The following is a 22,816-nucleotide window of genomic DNA, read 5'->3' as shown; positions in this document are numbered from 1 at the left end:
AAATAAATAAATAAATAAAATGAAAAAAAAAGAATTTAAAACAATAGAATTTATAAACAATCACTGAACATTATTGTTAGAAGAGGATTAAGAGCCAGGTGGTGGAGGTACACACTTTTAATCCCAGCATTCAGGAGGCAGAGGCAGACGGATCTCTATGAGTTCAAGGCCATCCTGGTCTACAGAGCAAGTTCGAGGACAGGCTCCAGAGGTACACAGGGAAACCCTGCCTTAAAAAAATAGAAGGAAACTACATATTTAAATTGTTCTCATCTTATAACACACTGGTATTTCTTGATCCATCCAAACAAATATAACTTCCAACACACACACGCACACATACACACACACGCCACAATTTAATTTGACAAATGTTTATTGAAAACAACCTGCCTCTTTTAGGCAGTGTAACAACAGAGTTAAAATACTACGACTCTAACCTGAAAAAAACATTAATAGATAAATTGACAGCAAAGTCAACAATCCCTTCCTTTAGCTCCAGTTCTTCATTCACATAATACCTGCTAAGATTCTTTGTTGTGTCTCTTGCAGGATGTTTGACAGCAGAACACATGGAAGGTCCTGCCATCGGGTCACTCGGTGCTGTGCAGATCAATAAAGGGTATTTGATGGCTCCCAAAATTCAACTAACAGTGTACAGCTGTCTTCCATGTTAGAAACCATGCCATGCTGAAAGGATTATCTTGTTTCAGATTGTAGGTCCTCCTACTGCCCAACACAAACAAAGAGACCACTGTGAAATGACAGTTTAAGGCAAGAAAGAAGTAGCAGAACTCCAGAACTGAATTTCATGTAGGATCCACTGAGGTCTTTATGCAGTTTGTCATGTTTCAACTCACCCCCATCCTGCTTTCTTCCTGAAAATACATACCAATAGCCATGCTGAAAATAATAGCTCTTTGTTTAAAACTCAATCAAAGACACTAAAATAGATCATTGGTAAGAAAGGAAGGTATCCATATACACACAGAGAATTGCAAACATAAGTATGTATATACACACATACATAGTGAAGCAAACTGTGAAATTGCAATTATCTAAACATATACATTTTAAGTTGAGCCCATGTCAAACGATTTTTATATTTTGGTGCCATATCTCCATCAAGTATTGGTTTGATTCATGATAAGAGTACATGTAGATAATATAATACACTAGGAAATGAAGATTGAGTGTTATATCAAATCATCTATGTGCTTATAAAGGTTTTAAGCAATTATACTATTAAAAGAAACATTGAAAATACAATACAATTGACATAAGGTGAAAACACGTGGTCTGGTCTCAAAGCACACGTTTCTGTACAATCTTCTTCACTGCCTCTTTCACATCTTTATTTTTCAAACTGTAGATAAGAGGGTTTAGCATGGGAATCACTACTGTATAAAACACAGAGACAACTTTGTCTTGCTCCATCGAGTAGCTAGAGGTAGGGCGCAAGTACATGAACAGGATTGTTCCAAAGAAGATAGTGACAGCCATGAGGTGGGAGGCACAGGTAGAGAACGCTTTGTGTCTTCCTTCTGCAGAGGGCATCTTCAGTATGGCAATGAGGATGCATAGGTAAGAAATAAGAACAATCAGAACACAGCTGATGACATTGAAACTGGAAAAAGCCATGATCACGATGCCATTAATGTGAGTGTCAGAGCAAGAGAGTTTGAGCAGGGGCGGGGTGTCACAGTAGAAATGGTTGATTTTATTAGAGCCACAAAAGGACAATCTGAAAGTCATCCCTGTGTGGATGGCTGCATTGCCAAAGCCTGCTAGGAATGAAGTAGTCACCAACATGAAACAAATTCTCCCAGACATGAGAACTGGGTACAGCAGGGGATTCCAAATGGCTGCATGGCGGTCGTATGCCATCATGGCTAGCAGGAAACACTCAGTACCCAAGAAGGAGCCAAAGAAGAAGAACTGGGCAGCGCAGCCATTGAAAGAAATGCTCTTATCCTCAGCCAGGAGGTTTACCAGCATCTTAGGAGTGACAGAAGAAGAATAAGAGGCATCGACAAAGGAAAGGCTGCTGAGAAAGAAGTACATAGGTGTGTGCAGAGAGCGGTCCACCTTAATTAGTGCCATCATGCCCAAATTACCCACCAGGGTTATCATGTAGATCACCAGAAACAATGCAAAGAGGATGTTCTGCAGGTCTGGATTGTCTGAGAGCCCCAGAAGGATAAATTCTGTCACTTCTGTCTCATTTTTACCTTGGACTCCTTTCACGGTTTGGACCATCTGTGCTGCAACATAAGAAAAGTTGGAGCATTGCATTATTTAGATGAATGTAGAATATAGATGAATATTCATAAATATTTATGAATGTAGTGGTGAAAATATAAATGTATTAATAGAGATTTTTGATACACATGAATTATTTCAAAAGTAATAAAATATTGATACCATAGTGAAAAGTATCTTGGAACTGACAAAGTCCAATCTCTTATAACTGAATTTTGAGTATTGGCTTCTGAAGACCTTAAACAGAATTAAGATCTATTGACTTTAATTGTGCTTGTGATTAACTATTTTGAGATATAACTGTCTTCATTATTAATGATAAACAATTGTAAATAAATGTCTACTACTTATAACTGAAGAAACACTGCATACCTTCCTTAAACAACTGACTTCTTTTTGTCATTACATATAAAGAAGTTCAAAAATATTAAAATTCCGAAAAGTGAGTCAATAATAACAAGGAGGATCTTTGAATTTCTGTATGTTTTACATTTTTATGAAATTGAGGCTATCTTCATGCAGTCACAGGATTTAAATAAACTAAACATCAAAAAGTTCAGTAATATCCTCTAATGATTAGAGAACCAGGTTTTAAGGATGTGTAAACACTCATGATGGGAAAAAAGCATGAGCAGCCCGTGCAGTTCAAACCATTACCCTGAAAGGCACAAGATCACAGAAGAACTATTACAAATCAGATTTACTACAGATAGCAATTGTTTGCTAGATTCCTTAAGCTCTTAAACCTGATTTAGCAGTTACGTGGATGCAAGCATTATCAAGAGAACCTGCATGTTACCCCTTGAAGAAACAGTCTTGATATTTACCTTATCAGTTAAAATAAATTTAGTTAGCCATACTAACAAAATAATAGGGCCATAAAACGTAGCACATAGAATTACCTAATGACGACAATGAATCAAAAGAAATTCTTTATTATAATAAAATAGAAATGTAAGCAAAATTAACACCTAGCAACATGGAGTGAAGTCAAATAGAGGAGAAAATAACAGAAAGGAAAAGGACAACCCAGAAGAGACGCCAGCCTTATCCTCTAAGCAACAGCTTTGATGAGAATGTCAACCAGCAAGAGTCTTCATGCCCATTCCAGGTGTCTTTCTTATCTCATATTACTTAGCAGTAAACTAAGGCGGCATAGCCTACTCAGGAAATTAGGGTTCCATATGCTATACCACCCACTTATCACTCACAGAAAGGTGGTACTTATACTTTATAAAATTAAAGTATTACCCAATATCTTTGCTCACAGTGATAATGAAAATGGTATTGAATGCATTCAACCAGAAAAAAATCTGATTTTATCTTTTTTTTTTAATTTTTTTTTTATTTTATTGAGAATAAGATCTTTTGTTACTATATAAAAACCTCATCAATCAGTGATGGAGTCTTGGAAGGAATTATCCCAGGAGTATCCACTGGAGTATAGGGGTTTTCAGCTAATCAGTGGTATATTTTCTGAGAAAATGCATAACTGTAGTATTAGCTTTTCCTCAATATGACCATTTTCCATGTCAATGATGCACTGGCACTGATAAACTGTGAGAATGGCATCTTTAGGCTCTGGAGTCATGGATCAGGGGCTACAGAGAACCAGGGTTTGATTATCAGGACCTAAAAAGTAGCTCATAACAACACTAGTTCAAGGGAACCCAACACTCCTTGATACTGCACATGTGTGGTGCATAGCCATGCATGCAGATGAAACACTCATGCACATAAAATAGAAAATAGACCTTAAAAATAATTTCATCTTCAGAAAATAAAAATAAATCAATTGCCACATTTCCAAACATAACTCCCATGAGAATAGAATTCTAACAAAAACAGTGAAAGCAATGCCTTATAAGATCTACTAATGATGAATAGAAAGTAATATTAGTTAGGACAGAAATCATTACAATGTGCTGAATATGCTTTTAATTATGTCTGTGAACTATAAGTCCTGTTTTAAACGTTTTGGTTACGTTATATTATTGTATGCCTATAGGATAAGCAGAGAGCAAATCTAAAGTGCAAATCATTAACTTGCCAAGGGTCACAAAGCTCCTCATTGGAGCAGAAATATAAACTAAAATTCAATCTTGGTTAGTCAGCTTTCGAGGTCATTTACAATAGCATCATCAATGCTGAAGTGGACACTGGTGCACAGAGGGAAGGCAGCTCAGTTTTACAAGCCCCATTCATACTGCTGAACTGACTTAGTTACAGTGATGTCCCATATCAGCTGGGGTTACAGCTCATAACCAAGCATGTGTGTAGTCTGGGTCAACCATAATTGTTGCCCAAAATGATCATATCTCCACCTAAGCAACTGTAACTTCATATAGTTATTGCAAAATATAATCGTTTTTGTAACCTTATTTGTGAGTCATGTTCTTGAAACTTCTTTTCTTTTGCTCTTATGTAGATCCTCCCTGTGTTTAAATGGAACAGAATACCCTTCTACCACAGTCTCTCCAAGGCTGGGATTACAGCGATGAGCCGCCAAACCTCACATCCCTCCTGTCTTTTAATAAGAATATGTCCTGTTTCTCTACAGTGTGCTTCCCATCTTGCTGTGATTTTGCAATCAAACCCACAAACCAGGCAATAATAAACATGTCTTTGCCAATCTTTACATGTATCTGAAAATAACTGTAAGATATCCTGATGTACTTGCTACATTTAAAATCGCAAGGAGTGGTAACTGAGAGGGCTTGAAATAAAGAAGAAGGATAATGATGTAATTTTATTACAATCTCAAAAACGGAGAAAAAACTGAATTTTAAAAAGTCCTGGAATCATATTACTTGTTATCCCTAGGAGCTTTTGGAATTTTGCGTCAGTGGGTAACTAAGGAAAATAACAGCAGAATGGATGTCACCTTAGGTCAATCCTCTAACCAAGCAGCATAATTAGATTCCCCTTACCGTATGCAACTGCTTGACCTCTATTGATCTTGCTGTTTCTGTTCTATGCCTAAATTCACAAGCAAGCAAGCAATTCAGCCTCAGCAAGAACACGTCTTCCTTCTTGAAAGAGTGATTGAACCTCTTGACTCCACACACAGAAAAATAATGAGACTTATTTCTGTCAGCTTTCCTTAAATGTGAGCATCCCAACTTACTATACTGCAATGACATTCCTTTCAAAGGAAACCATCCGTCAGTGTGCTCCAGCTGCGTGTAATCCACTGTTGCCAGAGACTTCACAACACACCAGATAGGAGTCACACTCACTTAAAGTAGCATGTGGTTCTCATTCCATGGCCTCTGGGGACTGGTTTTCTCCTGGGACATCCATGAAATCTACATGTCTCCTCTCTGAGATTTAGAAAACATCAAGTCTCCTTTGCATTTCTTTGTTTTGCCTATGGGAACACAGAACCTGTTGGAGAACGATTTTTGAGTACTCTGTTCCTAAGCACTATTGCGCATCCTTCCTGTCTCCCCTGAAAGCTGGGGCCATATCTGCTTGGAAAATTTGAGTCCATAAAACAGCACTATCTCTAGTGTTATTTTCCACAAGAAAACTATATACACACAAGAAGTTGGTCATTGGATAATGTTTAGAGGTGAGATGAGGAGACACTGGGCAATTGAGACCCCAAGGGTTGTTTGGGGGATGAGAGCTCCACACTGTGACTCAGTGACTATGTCACACTGGGATGCTTCCTATGTCTTTATTAGCTATATCGTCTGCAATTGCTTTGGAGATGAGTGTGGATTGCTGCATTTAGTACACAGAGATAATAAATAAGATTATACATATGCAGTTAGAAAAAGAAGAAGCATAAATTTGTGAAACAGTGGGGGACACAGAAGGTATTGGATGAGGGAAATGAAGGAGTGGAAAAGATTTAAATTTAGTCTTTAAGTATGAAAGTCTCCAAAAATTAAAACTTAAGAATCATTTTCTCACCTTTACACCCATTTTATACACATATCTAGAATCTCGAAAATCGTAATTATCAAAATGCAGGATGGTGTGAGGTTTCCTTGGGAGACTCTGAAGCCATGTTGTATGCATCCTCAATCTGACCTGATCACTCCAGTGGGTGAGCACAGCCTGGCCTACATAGGGACATGGCACACTAAAAAGAACTTCACATGTTCAATGTGTAAATTTGGATGTGCTTAGATTTTTGAAACACTGATGTTATACAGAAAGTTGAATTTATGGACATACACCTCTAAAAGTTTTCTTTTAATTTATAACATAGCAGTATGGTCCTGCTTTTTTTTTCTTTTCCTTTTCTTCTCTTTCCTTTTAATTTTTGTTTGTTTGTTCTTTAATTTTATTTTTAATAGTCTTTTCTCATTTTATATACCAACCCAGTTCCCACTCCCTCCCATCCCGGGAGGCGGTGGGTAACCAGCTGAGTGTTCTTATCTCTCTGTCTTTAGCTAATGACTCATCACCTTTTCTTTAGTACCTTGATGCCATTCTATAGCAAATGGCTTTCTCAACAGACATTTGTAGACACCGGCATAAACAGAAAACCTTCTTATTCATCACCTAATCATACCTCACAAGAGTCTTTAGCCTAGAGGAAAAAAAAAAAAGCCTGCACGGGCACAATATGGAGAGTCAGAGGCAGGTGAGTCTTGGTAAATTCAAGGCCAGTCTGGTTAACATAGGGTGTTCCATTCCTGTCAGGGCGTCATAGTGAGACCTCATATGCAAAAATAAATAAAAAAGAAAAAGAAATAATAAAAGATGAAATGACAGTGTTTACAACAGATCATCATTATAGCATTGTATCTTCAAATAAGCCTGCACATCTTTCTTATTATTAATCTCAGGGGATAGAGGAAGTAAAATGTCTCAGGGGATGATGTTCATCATATCTGAATCTCTAGTGGATGCAGAAAACCATTTCATGATATTTCTTCTGGGAAACAATGCATGACTCTGAGAATTAAATACCTCCCGCCCACGGGTGCGGCAGCGGGAGGCGCAAGTGGCCCTGAAACAGAAGGGGCGAGTCACAGTCTGTGACTCGGCTGTGGAACACTCACTCCACTAGACCCATCTGAGGAGAGAAAAATCTTCCGCTGCTACTACAGGAAGAAAACAGGTCAGCTCTCTGTTGGGACAGGATGGCACACCTGCTCAGGGTGGTGCTCATTGATCAGTGTTCCTCCGAGTCCTGGAACTTCTTGGCCCCGGGTCCTTTTAACCATATCAGAAACAGCAACAATGCTCAGGCCTGTTTTAACTTTTATTTGCTGTTGGAAGTCAGAATTTAAAAACTGATAACACTAAAGCTCTTCTCCACCACACCCAATTCGCACATCCGAAATCCACGCTGAAAAGAGCAGTTCAGGGAGCTGAACCAATCACTGCAGGAGCTGTAACAGCATCTCCAGATTCTTAATCCTTGTTCTTTTCGTTTGTAGACGCCTTCATATATAGGAAATTCTAATTCAGGTGAAGAATGTAAGGCTAAAATTTGTTTTGCCAGCACTTAGTTTTATAGGACAGAGCTGTTTCTAAGTCTGCAGATTTACAGTTTTGAGATTACAGCCTACTTTCTACCCATCTTTAATGTAATTTAGAATTAAATACTCTCCCCCTCCAGAGAAGACCGCAGTCATTGTGCAACAACTATGGAATAAACATTTGATGCCAGTTAGAGATTTATGAGTATGAACTTGTGTGCTGAACTAAGCATTAATCTTGGTACACAGTGACCAAAAGCATTCAATATTCAACACAAAATGATCAATGCACCCAGCAGTTTAGATATAGCCTAGCTGAGTTTTGCTCAGTATTGCTAAGGTAAATACTTTTCTTCCTATTTAATAAGTGACAACTCTTGAAGACAAATGCTGTGCTGAGAACTGTCAGCAACAAATAGTCCTGGCTGCTCTTCTGTGTCCACAACACACAAAAACAAGCACCGTGTTTTGGGGTGGATGAAGCATCTTCCCATGGTCTGCTCTTTTTATTCAAATCTTGGATCTGTAAGGAGGGAGGGATGCATTGCTAACCAAAGTGTTCAACTGAGTGACACATAGACAGTTGTGGGTCTGAAACCTAACTCGTTGCAAGGTAGCTCTTGCTCCTGTAAACACGACAGTTCGGCCGCAAATAACATAAAATATCTTTGCAAATTCCCTCCATGAGGGTTGTTATTTCCCAAGGAGTGTGACCCGCGAAATAATGCCTGAATTCAAATTCAGTAGTGAGGTAGGAGTAAGTAGGACATTGTTGTCTAATTTGTTTTGGTTCGCTTCTTGATTGTTTATTGGGGCAACTACATCGAATTACAATTGCCATAGAATACACCTGAAGCACATACTATTTTCTGTATTTTAATTATATATATATGAAAGCATGAAGTCATCATTACAAACAACACCGGAAGTCAACTCATCATAGGCAAAGGATTTCTTGGAGCTCTATGCACTGCTACCTCTTATTCAGATATGTGTGTGTGTGTGTGTGTATTTCAAACAGTCATACATCTGCTTTCCATCACTATTAATTACTTAATCACTCATTTTATTTATTCTGTAAATGGGATAATGCAAAGTATCCAGTTCTTACGTTTTCTCCACTGAATGTAATTACTTTTGTACTCAGCCTTCATTGTAAAGATATCAATAGTTTTTCCTGTACTTGGGTAGCGTAGCACCATGTGCTGACACTGTAGTCTATTAGGCTTGTTCCCATGCATGAACACTTTACATTTTTGATGGATGAATCATAAAATCACTACTTACGGGTTTCCTTTTATAAGAGGCTAAGCACTTGCACCCTTTACACTACTACTAATCATGATTAAAACTCTGACTCCTTTACTTCCTTGTCAACACATGTGTATTATCTAAACTTCATTTATTTTAATATGCATTTATGAGTATTTCACGTTTGTTTAATTTGCATTTCTCTAATATAAATACTTGAGTATTTTATTTTTTAAAGATTAAATTCATTTAAGACCAAACACTACACTCTGTGTAATCAGGAATGATGCAATTTTCTAATGAAACTTTTTAATCTCACAGAAAATTTTAAATATGTATTCAGTTATAGTTGTGTGCGCGTGTGAGAGAGAGAAAGGGGCAGAGAGAGAGAGAGAGAGAGAGAGAGAAAGAGAGAGAGAGAGAGAGCATACACATGCACATGCTCATGTGTGTGCAGTTTCATACAGAAGTCTAAAGGGACCATAAAATCCACAGGAGCTAGAGTTACAGGTCTTTGTGAGCTGCCTGTCAGTTCTAGGAACCAAACTCTAACCGTCTTAGAGATCAGCAAGTATTCTTGGCATCTGAGCCATCTTTTCTAACCCTCAATTAGAATTTTCTTTTTAGATAAAGAAATTTTATGCTCCCAAAATGAGTAATAAAGAGAAAATGTAATGGATTACTTCCACAACTGTCTTTACATTTTTGTTCGGACATTACAGCTGAGAAATACTCTGCCTCCTTCTGTGTAGAGCTGCTGCTTCTTCTCTTACTCAGGTCTCAGGTTCCTATGCGAGTTACAGACACAAACCTGTGTCAGAAAGGTGTGTCCCAAACAAATCCTTCCAGGCAGGCCTTTCCATGCTGATTCCCGGCTGATCTAATAGACATGATAATGTGCACAGTGAAGTAAGAATCAGGTGACAGATGTATGCCTGGAAAACAGGAAGCTTCTCCGAGAAAATTCATCTCAGACAACCGCTTCTGTTGTGGTTGATTGTATTGTAACAATTTAAAGCTAAGGGTTTGACTTGTAACTGCTTCTAATCAGGATTTAGTCTCACCTACTATGAATTCCCACAGTCCCATAAATACATCACTCCCTCAGCTTCTTGTCCTTTGTTATGCAGTAAACCACCGAAAGGACAGGCAGGGCTCCTCTCTTACGGTTTATGTCTGCATCCCACTCTTTCCTAAATGACCTTCTACTCAGACTTGTTTGATTTGATTTGTTTTAGTTTTCCACTGCCTTTAATCCTACAATTGAATTGACAGCCAACTAATCAAGGAGGGAAGCAGAGCCTCACAAATGGGTATTCCTGTGTTTTGCTTCAGGGAGAAGAACGTCATAGCCGCATCATTCCTGCTAGTGAATCCAGTGGATAATCACAGAGAACAAGTTAAAACCTGATGTCTTGTTTAAATGACCTCAGCTTGTTAAGGCTGTTGAAGAGGCAGAACTTGCTTACTCAGGAAGCTCAATATCTTCCACAAATGCGTGCACCTGCAAAGGATCCACAGCCTTGACAAAGTCCTCTGAGTTCCCGTCATAGTCGCTGAATTGAATGAGAAGGTAGAGATTTGGGTATCGTACAAAATAAAACTTCCTTTTATTATAAAAAAAAATAGTCTATAATATCCTGAGCACATAATTGCTTAAGTTGATTGTTAGCACGTCCCATGACAAGAAATATACTAAATTCAGTAGTAAACTAAACTTAAACACACACACACACACAAAACACTGCTTGGAGCAATGGATATAGAAAATCACTCAGTTGTGACTGAGTTCATCTTTGTAGGCATCACTCAGGATCCTCAGCTGCAGATCATCTTTTTTGTGGTCTTCCTCGTTGTTTACCTGGTTAACGTTGTAGGGAATGTTGGCATGATCATCCTGATCATAACAGATAATCAGCTTCATACTCCTATGTACTTTTTCCTCTGCAACCTCTCCTTCGTCGACCTGGGCTACTCCTCAGCCATTGCTCCCCGGATGCTGGCTGATTGCCTCGCGAAGCACAAAGCTATCTCTTTCTCCAGCTGTGCCACCCAGTTTGCTTTCTTTGTGGGTTTTGTGGACGCCGAGTGCTATGTCCTAGCTGCCATGGCATATGACCGGTTTGTGGCCATCTGCAGACCCCTCCACTACAGCACTCTCATGTCCAAGAAAGTCTGCTTGGCCCTGATGCTGGGCTCTTACCTGGCTGGCCTAGTCAGTTTGGTGGCCCACACTTCCCTCACGTTCAGCCTCAGTTACTGTGGTTCCAACGTCATCAACCACTTCTTCTGCGAAATCCCGCCACTCCTGGCTCTCTCTTGCTCAGATACCTACATCAGTGAGATATTGCTGTTTAGTTTGTGTGGGTTCATTGAGTTCAGCACCATCCTTATCATTTTCATCTCCTACGCTTTCATCCTCATTGCAATCATCAGAATGCGATCAGCTCAAGGCCGCCTAAAGGCGTTTTCCACCTGTGGGTCTCACCTTACTGGTGTCACCCTGTTTTATGGTACAGTCATGTTCATGTACCTGAGGCCAACATCCAGCTACTCCCTAGACCAAGACAAGTGGGCCTCAGTGTTCTACACCATTATCATTCCCATGCTGAACCCCTTCATCTACAGTTTGCGGAACAAGGATGTGAAAGCTGCCTTCAAAAAACTGATCGGAAAGAAATCTTAATAATTACCGGAAGTTAAAATCTGATGGTAGACAGAAGGACGGTAGCATGCTAATATGCTAAATGTAGACTGTCACTCAAGTTACCATCTTCTTGTTGAACAAACAAACTTGAAAGAATTTTCTAGAACCTTTTGCAACCTGAATCTCTTCTAGTTTCTACAGCTACTATGATAGGTGGAAGTTATCTCATTTTACAAACAATAAAATTAAAGCACCAGCAAGTCAACCCACTTATCAAAATGAATAGAACATAAAACTGGTCCAAGGGCCACACTTCACATGGCAAGCATTCAAGTTATGAATTACATAGAGAACAACCCATATGAAGATTCTGTGACTATTTAGCTGTGTGATCTTAGTCAAGTTAGTGAATATCTTTAAAAACAAGTTACCTTTTAACATTAAAATTCTTTAGAGTTGTTTGAGCATTCAACACCTTCTTGTAATGTTTTTGATCAAATCCACCCCATTTCTTCCCCTCCCATTCCTTCCCTATCTGTTTCTCCCTTCAAAGTTCACACTCCCCCTTTTTAAAATGGCTGAGTCCACTTAGTGATGCCCACATGTGCAGTCATATAAAACTATCTACTGGAGCATGGGCAGCCTCTGAGGCATTGCTCTCCTAAAGAAAATTTATACTTCCTCCCCCAGCACCCATTAATCACCCATAGCTCCTAGTTTGGGGGTGAAAGTTCATGACCTTCTCTACCCATCCGTGCTGGGATTCTGCCTGGGTAGATCATGTGCAGGTCTTGTATGCACAACCACAGCCACTAGGAATTCATGTGTGCATCTGCTCTATCATAGCCAACAAATAATGTTTCACTACAGATGTCCACTACCTCAGAGTTTTAGAATCCTCGAGCCTTGAAAAGACTGGCTGTTTCTAGAATAATAGTTCAGCGCTAAACTGGAAACCTTGTAACATTTTACAGCATCTACTTCTCCACTACTAGGTTCCCATTATGTAAAGCACACCACTAAGGTGAGACCTAGAGGTGGAGAAAGCAATTATACTTCTTTTGATTTATAAATTGCATACCCATATTTATGATGGTCGATAATCACACCACCAATGAGTGATAAGCTGAAGATGAATACTTTTAACTTTTTAAATTGTTTCTAATGAGCTATATATATTTCTCTACTTCCCTCAGTTCATTCCATTTTTATGCCATAGTTAGAGATAGAAGTGTTTCTATCGAAAGTACACAAAAGTTGTGTAGATAACTTCAGTCCTCACACTTTTAATCCCAGTCCTACCAGCTCTGTCAGTTAAATCTCTTGGTATCTGTGTACTTCAATTTCTTCATCAATAGAAAAAAGGACTATATTTATATTATAATATATTATATCTATCAGATCTCATAGTTAATAGTTCAATAAATCATATATATTTGAAAGGACTAACAGTTCTTTTGATTTGACAATAATCATAAAATTGGTAAATATGTTGATCATATTCTCCACAATATGTTTTAAAATTCATGATCATTGGTTTCTTTAATACAAAAAAAATAGAGTTTGTATCACTTCCTTAGTGGCAGTAAAGAAAAAAATTGATGGAATGGGTAGAAATAGAGACAGCAACATGATATAAAACTGAGATCCAATTGTATTTGTTCTGTATTTGAAGTATATGCCCTCAGGAAGAATATTTCAAACAATCAATAGTTAAGATTGATGGAAAATATAAGATACATAATTGTATGAAGTTTAACTTTTTAGGAAAATACAACAAATGCAAATATCTAATATCACAGGAAAACTGTTGATAAACATTAAGAATCACAAAGTTCTATCTTGATTCACAAAACAACAGTGCATTTTCTCCAGAGATAAGAAAAATTTTATGAATTATAGGGCACTTTGATCATCTTTAAATCTTGAGCAAAAAGTTAAGGAGAAGAAAACGAGGCAGAGAATTTACACTAGTGAAATACGGTGCAGTGTCTGAGACACTTATTGGGCTGCATGTGCACCTTCATCATCTGGCAACATTTAAAGACATGAAGTTTATTCCTTTGGAAGAAAGTTTATATCTTGTGCATAGTAGAGAATAGATTCTCTGCTCCCTGCAATCATGTAAAATAGCTAATCCCACAGCACTTTGCCCTCCAGAAGTCTATGCATTATCTTAATTGGACTTCATTAGAGCATGAAGTTTTTGCTCTTTGTAACTCTTCATATGTTTGAAGAAAAAAATTGGAGAGGATAGCAAGACAAATACCAAATATTAAAACTACTGAGTAAATTAATTATACTCTTGATTAGTTGCTTTGTCTTTTTCTTTTATTTTACAAATATTTAGATTTTGTGTTTATAGTGACTACCTACATAATCAGAGCTGTCTTTTACTGATTGTATGTGGCCCTTGAACTTCAGTAAAAGAAATATTTGTATTATATATGCTAGATATTACTAAAAAATGAATTTCAATCTTTTATTTTTAGTCTAAAGTGAGAATAAACAAATAGGAAACTCTTTTATTATTATTATTTTATTACTTAAAAAAATACCAATCCAAATTTCCACTTTCTTCTCTCCTTCCACACACCCTCCCACTCTTCCCCCCTCTAATCCTAAGAGAGAACAAAGCACCCTGCCCTGTGGCAAGTCCAAGGTCCTCCCTACTACATCTATGTTGAGCAAGGCATACATCCAAAGAGAATGGGATTTCAAAAAGCCAGTAAATGCAGCAGAAACAAATCCCAGTGCCACTGTCAGTGGCCCCTCAGGCTGCCCCAACTGTCAACCACATTCAAAGGGAATAGTTTGGTCCCATGCTCGTTCACTCCCAGTCCAGTTGGAGTTGGTGAGCTCCCATTAGCTCAGGCAAACTGTCCCAGTTGGTGAACCCCTCATGGCATTGAGGTCCTTGCTCAATAGGAGAGCAAGGAGAGAGATATCTTGATTGAGGGAGCCATTATTGGGTTAGCAGGAAACTCTAACAGAAGGAGTTTATCTCTACATGATCAGTAAGCTAAATGTAGACTTTACTGTTGTTTATGTTTAATACCAAACTATATTTGACTATTCTCTTAATCAAAATAATTTTTTTCATTAGAAACACCACTGACTTAAAAATGTCCAAAATACAGAAAACTGTATTTTCACCAATATGCAAATTTGGGGAGATTGTATGAATATTGGGGAGTTAGCCCTTAATAAATCAGAAAAAATTCAAAGACTTATATTTTGTCCCATCAATCTTCAGAATGTACACATCATAGTAATAATACCATTCACTACTCACCAGGACCATTTGTTCAAGGCCTAGCAGCTCCTGCCTTCCTGGCCACCTCTTGCTGTTCTTCTCATTGTTTCCTCTTCCTGGTATTTTTCTTACTTTCCCTCTGCTGAGACCGCTATTCTATTCCACCAGCCTGGCATCTTTCCTTCTGGTGCTTGTTTGAAGCTCAGAGGAGGACACTCTGCCTATTGTTGTGTGTCATTATCTCTGATGATCATTTTCTCAAAATCACATTCATTCCAATGTAATAGCTGTCAGTACACACACACATATGTATTTGTGTATTATAAATAATTATAAAAATATCTCATTTTAACTAATATTATATCACATAGTCATTCAACAATAGGTTACAAGGGAATTAAATTATTGATTAGTCTAATATATGTATGTATATATAGTCTTTTATTGAAAATAGATTTTTTTCATACAATAGATTCTGATTACTCATTGTCTCCCCCATCTCCACCCAGTTCTTTTCCACAGCCCTTCCTACCCAGATCCAAACTGTCTCTGATTCTCATTAGAAAACAAGCCCACATCTAAGGAATAATTATGAAATAAAAAATAAAACAAAACAAACAAGTCATAATATGACAAAACAGACAGAAGTAAAAAAGCACAAGAAATGTATGTAGACAGTGACACACAATTACACACACACAGAGAAAACCCATAAAAACATAAAACTAGATAATGTATGTAAGTTAAAAAGAAATTTTCTGACAGAACAAGAGATAAAAAATTTTCAAACAGGCTGTTGAGCCCGATTTGTGTTGGCCATTTACTGCTAGGCATGGACCCTACCCTTAAGAGTAATTGGTTTCCCTGACAAGACTCCTTTCAAGAAAACAATTTTTCATTTGAAAGTGGTTATTAATTGCAACTAGCTATGGGGTTGGGGGTGGGGGTCTGTGTCCACATCTCTCAGCTCTAGGATCCCAACTAGTAAAGACCTGTGCAGGTCATGTGCATGCTTCTTCGGTCTTTTGGAGTTCCTATTTTCTGTTTTCCTTCGTATCCTCCACCCTCTCTGGCTCTGATACTTTTACTGCCTTCTGTTTTGTAGGGTTCCCTAAAGCCTGAGACATCCCATTAAGCAAGCTCTCATATATTGAGATCAACATGAAGTCTGAACTGATATGTAGACTATGGAGTCCTATCTTCAAGGAGACTATAAGACTGTCAAAATTATGAAATCTTACGTCAGAAAGACATAACTTATACTACTACATGTGTTGAGAATTTACATTTCTTTTACTAAAATTATTTACATTCTCTAGGCAGAGGTAAAAAGTTTTATCTTGCTGATAATCTCAAGTAATTCATTGTACAGCCTGATTCAGGAGATACACACTTTACCAGTGAGTAACAAAATGCATTCATTCAATAAACGCAATTATTTTGACACAATAAAGCCCTGCTGTGTACTTGGAAGAAAGATTTAAAGATTTAAAAGATTCCTATTGCTTCAGATGGATTTATGTTTCTTATGAAGAATCATGGAACAGCTGGTGATCTAAGTATTTTTTTTATTCTCTCTTCAAACTCAGCGGGTATAACAGTTAAGCACATGTCCCCTTCACAGATTTTATGTTTTCTGTCTTGTGATAGCTCTTCTCAGAGACCCTTTCACATCCTGATTCCTTAGACTGTATATTAGTGGGTTGAGCATAGGTGTTACTACAGTGTAGAACACTGCAATGACCTTGCCACCAGCCCTGGAGGATTTTGACTGGGGTCTCATATACATAAAGATGGCAGTTCCATAGAATAAGGTCACAACCGTCAGGTGGGAGGCACAAGTAGACAGAGCCTTGTGCCTCCCAGAGGCTGACCTCATTCTGAGAACGGAAAGAAGGATCCGGGCATAGGAAACAATAATAAGAAGGAAAGGAATGAAAACGATGATGATACTGAACACAAAAACCACCAATTCAGTGAGTGAGGTGTCAGTGCAAGCCAGCCTCAGAACTGAAGGAACCTCACAGAAAAAGTGGTTCAGGACATTGGGTCCACAGTAGGGCAAACTCAATGTGAGAACATTGATAACCATGGAACTCAGGAAGCTACTGGCCCAAGAAATGGCTGCCAGCCGGACACAGGTGCTTTGATCCATAATAACAGTATAATGAAGAGGGTGACAAATGGCCACATATCTGTCATAAGCCATGACACCAAGAAGAACACACTCAATCATTCCAAAGGAGAGTGAGAAGTACATCTGGGTAGCACAGCCGGCAAAGGGGATGGTCTTCTTACTCCCCACCGTGTTGGAAAGCATCTGGGGGACATTGGTGGATGTGTAACAGATGTCCAAAAAGGACAAGTTAGTGAGGAAGAAGTACATGGGGGTCTGCAGGCGAGGTTCTATCTGGATAATAGTGATGATGATGATATTCCCCACCACTGACAATATATAGAAAAGCAAGAATACAAAAAAGAGAACCAGCTGTATCTTGGGATTAGATGAAAGCCCCAGGAACACGAACTCAGTCACTGTGATGTTTATTTTCATATGATCCATCTTGTCCAGCCACCTCCCTTTTAGAGAATCAGGCATGCCCCTGAAACCAAGTTCCTAGCTGGGCATTACTTCAGACCAGTGATTAAATAAAATAGTGAAAGATCTTAGTGTTGGATGGAATCTTATGTGTCTGAAGTTTAGTGCAATTGGGAAGATGCCTTCAGCTTCTGAAGAGGGTTTTTCAGATGAAATCACAATGCTAAATTCATAGCTCAGTGTAATTATCAGAATTATTGTCATTTCTAAAAGAGCATTTCATTGTGTCAGCCAATAATCACTCCATATTCTATTCATTCTTCAGATCCTTTGTCATAAATCACCTACTTCAAAGAGATCTGATTCTGGTTTTGTTCCACAGCTAACAAGAGAGCAGGAGGGAATGGCATTCATGGAGACAGGAATGAATGCCACTGTTCCATGAACAATCACCTGGTCACTAAGTAAAGACCAAGGTGGCAGCATAGGCCACCTCAGAGTTGTTCCTGCTATGTCTTACACTGCACAGCCACCCCAGACAGAGAAGAACAAGGATGAATCCCAGATAAAGCAGGCATGAGCCACATTAATAACTGTCTCTCTTCATTTCCCAACCTTCATGCTGTGTGATATGGAATGGCCTGATTATGTTTAAATAATAATAATAATAATAAATAACAACCTATGAGAATTTTAAGGATTAAAGAAAATATCTGAATAATTGTATGTAACAATAAGAAGTAATACCAAAAAAGTCTAATGCTGATAGTGCTAACAGAATGTGGTGATGCCACCTTTACCTGGAATTCACATCCAATATTATAACCATTGGAAATAATAAATAACATTACTGAAAAGGAGCTAAACATGTTAAAATTAGGGGAACATTTTACTGAGAGGTCCTTAGCCTCTTCCCATTTGCCCTGAGGAAATAGACAGTATTGTATTTAGCTCACCTCATTCTAGCCCAATTAAGAGAAACAACCTAGAAGTATATGAGATAGCAAAGAAACTTTGAGCACAAACATTGCTGAGGAATATCCGTCAGCCATTCATTCATCCTTTTCTCCATCCTGTCTTCATTTTCTCATTTTCTTTTCATGTATTCCTTTTAATAATGTTTTGATAGTCACTTTGTATCAGAAGATATCTGTAGTTAGTAGATACAATAAATACTCTTGATCCTCTAAATGAGTGGGTTGTCCATGGAACCTTGTGAAGAGTGAGGTTTTCTGGTGCCTGAAGAAGTGTTATATATGCTAAAGAAGCTTATTCTCAAAAAAGTATTTATAGGTCATGAAGTGGCCTCAGCTTGCAAAATATCCATTTGCATGTAGTGTTCTTAGAGACATTTCAAACACTTGAACTTAAAGTTTTCAGGTAAGATAGTAATTTGAAGTGATGTTAAGATATCTAGACTGTGAAATCGGGAACTAAAGCAAGGATGGACTTAGAAAGTGCTGAGCTGCAGGTTTCTTTTCATCTTAGGAAACAGGGGAAAGTGAGAGTAGGGGAAGGCTTTCAGGCATCTTTGCAGATCCTCCAAAAAGCACTTAGACCTTATATTATAAACATAAATGTTAGTGTGGTTGTTAGAAGTGATTACAATGGCAACAGACGGCATCCCTGGTCTCCTCAGTAGATCAGAATTCTCTATGGATAATAGCATGGTGACACACAGTCAGGAGAGTGGATGACTAGGGTTTCAGAACTCTAGAGGGTCTGCTTCCCCATGTGCCTGGCTCCTTCACACACTTGGCTGAGAGGCCTTACACCTTCATATCACCAGTCTATGCCTTGTTGAGCTCATCTGTAGAACTGGACAAAAATATCATCTATTTCAAATATTTGATGTGTGACCAGTAAATTTACTGAGATACTGAATGCAAACATAAAACAAAATTAGGCCTTGGTCATGAGTGTTCAATATATGAAAACTCATTGTAAAATAATCATGTAATATGACTCACAATATAGAACTCTTAGATCTACAGAATAAGAATTAATGACAATCCTAAAATTATAAAGGAAAACTACATCTTTGACACATGAAATACTTTTGATTTGCATTTATATGATTTAACTATTTACTAATTATCTGAAGTTCTTGGATAATTACATATTTGTTAGAGCATCATACAATAAACATGCATAGGCATAGGCACACCATTGTTAGTATATACTAATAAAATCATATCAAATTTATAGTTTCAGATCTTTAGATATGTGTTCACAAAATTGAGTGAATGTAAAGAACGTCAATATTTTGGGTAAACTTCTAAACACTCTATATTTTAAAGTGTCACATAATAGGACAATCCCTTAATTCCTGCTTGTGCACATTTGCCTCAAAGAGCATCTTTAGTCACTTACACCTTCAACTGTTTACAAACATCTACAAACAACACAATTTCAGAGCTATTGTGGGTAGGGACCAACTCTCTAACTACCTGAACACACTGTTGTGTCCCTTTCACAAAAAGAAGGGAGAAGTACTAAAAAAAAAATCAGTTGAGTTGGCATCATGATTAGAAACCAGAATATGTGACTAAATTATGTTTTCCTAAGTAAGGTTCATTGGCATTATATAACACAAACCATCCAGCATATACTTGCTACCATGATAAAGTGGGTAACAAAATGCCTGGATATCTTTACAATCAGTCAGAAAAGTCTTGTGCACCACTATTAGATGAAGGTTACACATGAACCTCAAACACAAATGTAGTCAGTACATTTTCTGATTTAATCAAGCTGTTTATTACTTACATTTGATTGTTAGATTTAGTGGACATTAAGGTTACTTTTGATTTTTTTGGTAACTACTTCTCTCCAGGGAAAATTTTGCCAAGTAATATATTGTAGTGATTAAAAGAACAAATTCTGGAAAAGAAGACAAGAACATGAATGATGACCCTAATATTTTATACTGCATTACTTGGGCAAGCAGAGTTTATTTCTGTCCTATGATAAGTGAGAACTGTGTTAGTATTAATTCATGAGATGGTGTAGATAGTAACTAGAGAATATGTCCAGAAGCTTAGCAAAGTATTTAATATAGAACTTTATAAATCACAATAAATAATATTTTATAGATCACAGGTTGACTCAATTTGCTACAAATATTGTTGTTCTTTCTATGGTTATTTGTTTAAACAAAAAAATCTCATGTGAAACAATCTTTCCTTAAGCATCATGTGTAATTCAGGTCAACCTTAAGCTCCTGATCCCTGTCTCTCTAGCTCTCAAGTGCTGTGATTATAGGCACACACTACTGCATGCAGATTACTAAAATCTGAATTTGATATGATCATATTATTAATATTTAACATAGTACTCTAAAGGCACTTAAAGTCTACTTTGGCTCATATACACCTTGTTGCCAAAATGTATGTTTTATTATCATGGTTTATCTGTTCCTCAAAACTGACATTTATTGTTACAAATAAAATATAAGAGCAAAGTAGTTTAAGGACTAAGAAATAGTAGAGATTACCTCATAAAACATTTGTGAATGTAAGAACAGTTAATCTATTTTAAAACCAAATTTCTAATGAATTCATCACTGACATGAAAATTATGCTGGAAAAATAATCACTGTTTGAACAAGTAAGGATATAATTAGTAGTATTTAAATGTTATATTTTGATGTTAGATTACCACTTGTCAATAACTGATTTCTTGAACCAACATGAATATTAAAATGTGGAAAAGAAAGAGGAAAATGTGGAGCTCTCGGGAAGGGAGAACTTAAATCAACAAAAAATGCCTATGAAATACTATAAACATTTAAACAACTCTTGATGTTGAACCAAAGGAAGTATATAACTTCCCCATGATAGACATTTTCTTCACTAAAAAGAAAGGAAATCTGACCATATTGCTACCTACTATGCTCTTTATTAGAGTTGTAAATACTTAAATTTCATCTTCACGATACCTTACTTTAAATGCAATAATGTTGTAGATCACAGAGGCTGTTTAAATCTTTAGAGGATTATTTAAACATAGATAATAATCTATATTTAATTTCTAAAGATCATACTAATTACTGATTATTATAAATATTAATTTTATACCTCAAAATCTACTGCACTTAAAACTACCAGTACAATGTATTCCAAATCACAGGAAATTCATGGAAATAATCTTTGATATACCTGTCCTCTCCACCTATAAATGTAAAGAAAACTCTTCAAGGGATAAAGCTGATGAAATTCATGAAGTAAGTACAGATTTACAGAAGTGAAACTGTAATGATAATACTGCTAGATTGCAACCCAGCCCTTTTATATAATGAAAGAAAAGGATAGCATACACACAATAAAATTTCTAAATCATCTTAGTTATTTATCATGTTTGACAACTAACTGAATTTTAAATACTTAAGGGAAAATGTCCCAGGCCAGTAATTAAAAATTAATTATCTGTTCTGAGGAAATCCTGGGTGATGCATTTGGTTATTGTTTTTCTCATAGATATTTGTGTACATAATTTGCTTACATTTTTCCATTGTCAGAATATTATTGTTAATTATTCAATTTACACTGCTCTAGGACAAGACAGATAGTTTAAACTTAAAGATTCAATACTGTATCAATGTCAGAGATACTTTACAAAGCCATGATCTAATCTCAATCTGTGAAATAGGTTCTCCAAGAAGTAAGGAATTTTGAAATGCTCAAAGAGTTCTCTTTCTGTACTGTTCATACATCAGGAAAAATGTGTTTGTGTGTTATATATACTAATGAAAATGTCAAAAAAGAAACCCATGATTTTGCACAATGGATATAAGATAATTTTAAAACTAAAGTGAATACAGACATAAGAGTGGCAATACCTGAAAAAAATACATCCTCACATAGCAAAGTAAAGTTGAATTTTAAGATGTCTAAGACCCTAAAAAACTTTCAATTTATCCATATAGTAGAAATAAAATTATGTTAATTTCTTGTCAAAAGTGCCCAGAGTAAGCAACTGTTGATTGCCGAGCCCAACATGAGATATCTATATAATCTCTCCTAAGCTTCAGAAATACATCACAGAGGGGCTGTAAAGAATGCATGGAAAGAGGTTCTCTGGAATGCTGACTTCGGGACATGACACGTCTCGTGCACTCATAAACACATACCAGTAGTGGGTGGCTACCTGAAGAAGACCAGCACAAGACAGGATCCATTAACATTCCAGAATGGAGAGAGAAGGGACTCATAAAGCCTCACTCTTCCCTGAGTGCTACAGGCAGTTCATGGCAGCTGGTGGAGACAGAGTCATGCTAGTTGATGAATGGCCCTTGCTCAAATAAATATCCCTCACCTTGCTCCTGGAGTCAACCCCATCTAGAATCGTGTTCCTTTCGAAGTGCAGTAACTCTACATTCATTTCTTTTTTTTAATATTTATTTATTATGTATACAA

At 37.2% G+C, this 22,816-nt stretch overlaps 4 protein-coding genes across 5 annotated transcripts in view; 1 reads left to right on the top strand and 3 right to left on the bottom strand.

Moving 5' to 3' along the window:
• The window catches only part of LOC126497577 (olfactory receptor 1020-like), an 8,298-nt gene extending 7,671 nt beyond the window's left edge, over nt 1-627 (bottom strand). The window contains exon 1 of the mRNA XM_050135684.1: nt 522-627. The gene's annotated coding sequence lies outside the window, so the exon portion shown is untranslated. The remainder of the gene's footprint in view (nt 1-521) is intronic.
• An 86-nt stretch (nt 628-713) lies between these two features.
• LOC126497576 (olfactory receptor 1020) lies at nt 714-11,289 on the bottom strand. Of its 2 annotated transcripts, none has more exons than XM_050135681.1 (2): nt 11,161-11,289; nt 714-2,264 (listed from the first exon to the last, which is right to left on the bottom strand). In XM_050135681.1, exon 2 carries the CDS (start codon nt 2,257-2,259, stop codon nt 1,306-1,308), a length of 954 nt encoding a protein of 317 aa, XP_049991638.1. In that variant the 5' UTR covers nt 2,260-2,264; nt 11,161-11,289; the 3' UTR covers nt 714-1,305. The 2 variants fall into 2 exon arrangements, with proteins under 2 accessions (XP_049991638.1, XP_049991639.1); XM_050135682.1 differs by lacking the exon at nt 11,161-11,289 and adding an exon at nt 5,502-6,549.
• Nucleotides 10,714-11,643, top strand: LOC126497582 (olfactory receptor 1019). The gene has a single exon (XM_050135690.1). The coding sequence runs from the start codon at nt 10,714-10,716 to the stop codon at nt 11,641-11,643; it is 930 nt and encodes a 309-aa protein (XP_049991647.1).
• Nucleotides 11,644-16,487: 4,844 nt separating this feature from the next.
• Nucleotides 16,488-17,423, bottom strand: LOC126497581 (olfactory receptor 10A7-like). The gene has a single exon (XM_050135689.1). It carries the CDS (start codon nt 17,421-17,423, stop codon nt 16,488-16,490), a length of 936 nt encoding a protein of 311 aa, XP_049991646.1.
• Nucleotides 17,424-22,816: the final 5,393 nt, after the last annotated feature.

Source organism: Alexandromys fortis, unplaced genomic scaffold (assembly GCF_014885135.2).
Source record: "Alexandromys fortis isolate MF-2015 unplaced genomic scaffold, M_Fortis_MF-2015_v1.1 scaffold_23, whole genome shotgun sequence".
Classification (NCBI taxonomy): domain Eukaryota; kingdom Metazoa; phylum Chordata; class Mammalia; order Rodentia; family Cricetidae; genus Alexandromys; species Alexandromys fortis.
The sequence above is the reverse complement of the archived record's forward strand: the minus strand, read 5'-3'. Positions and strand labels throughout refer to the sequence as shown.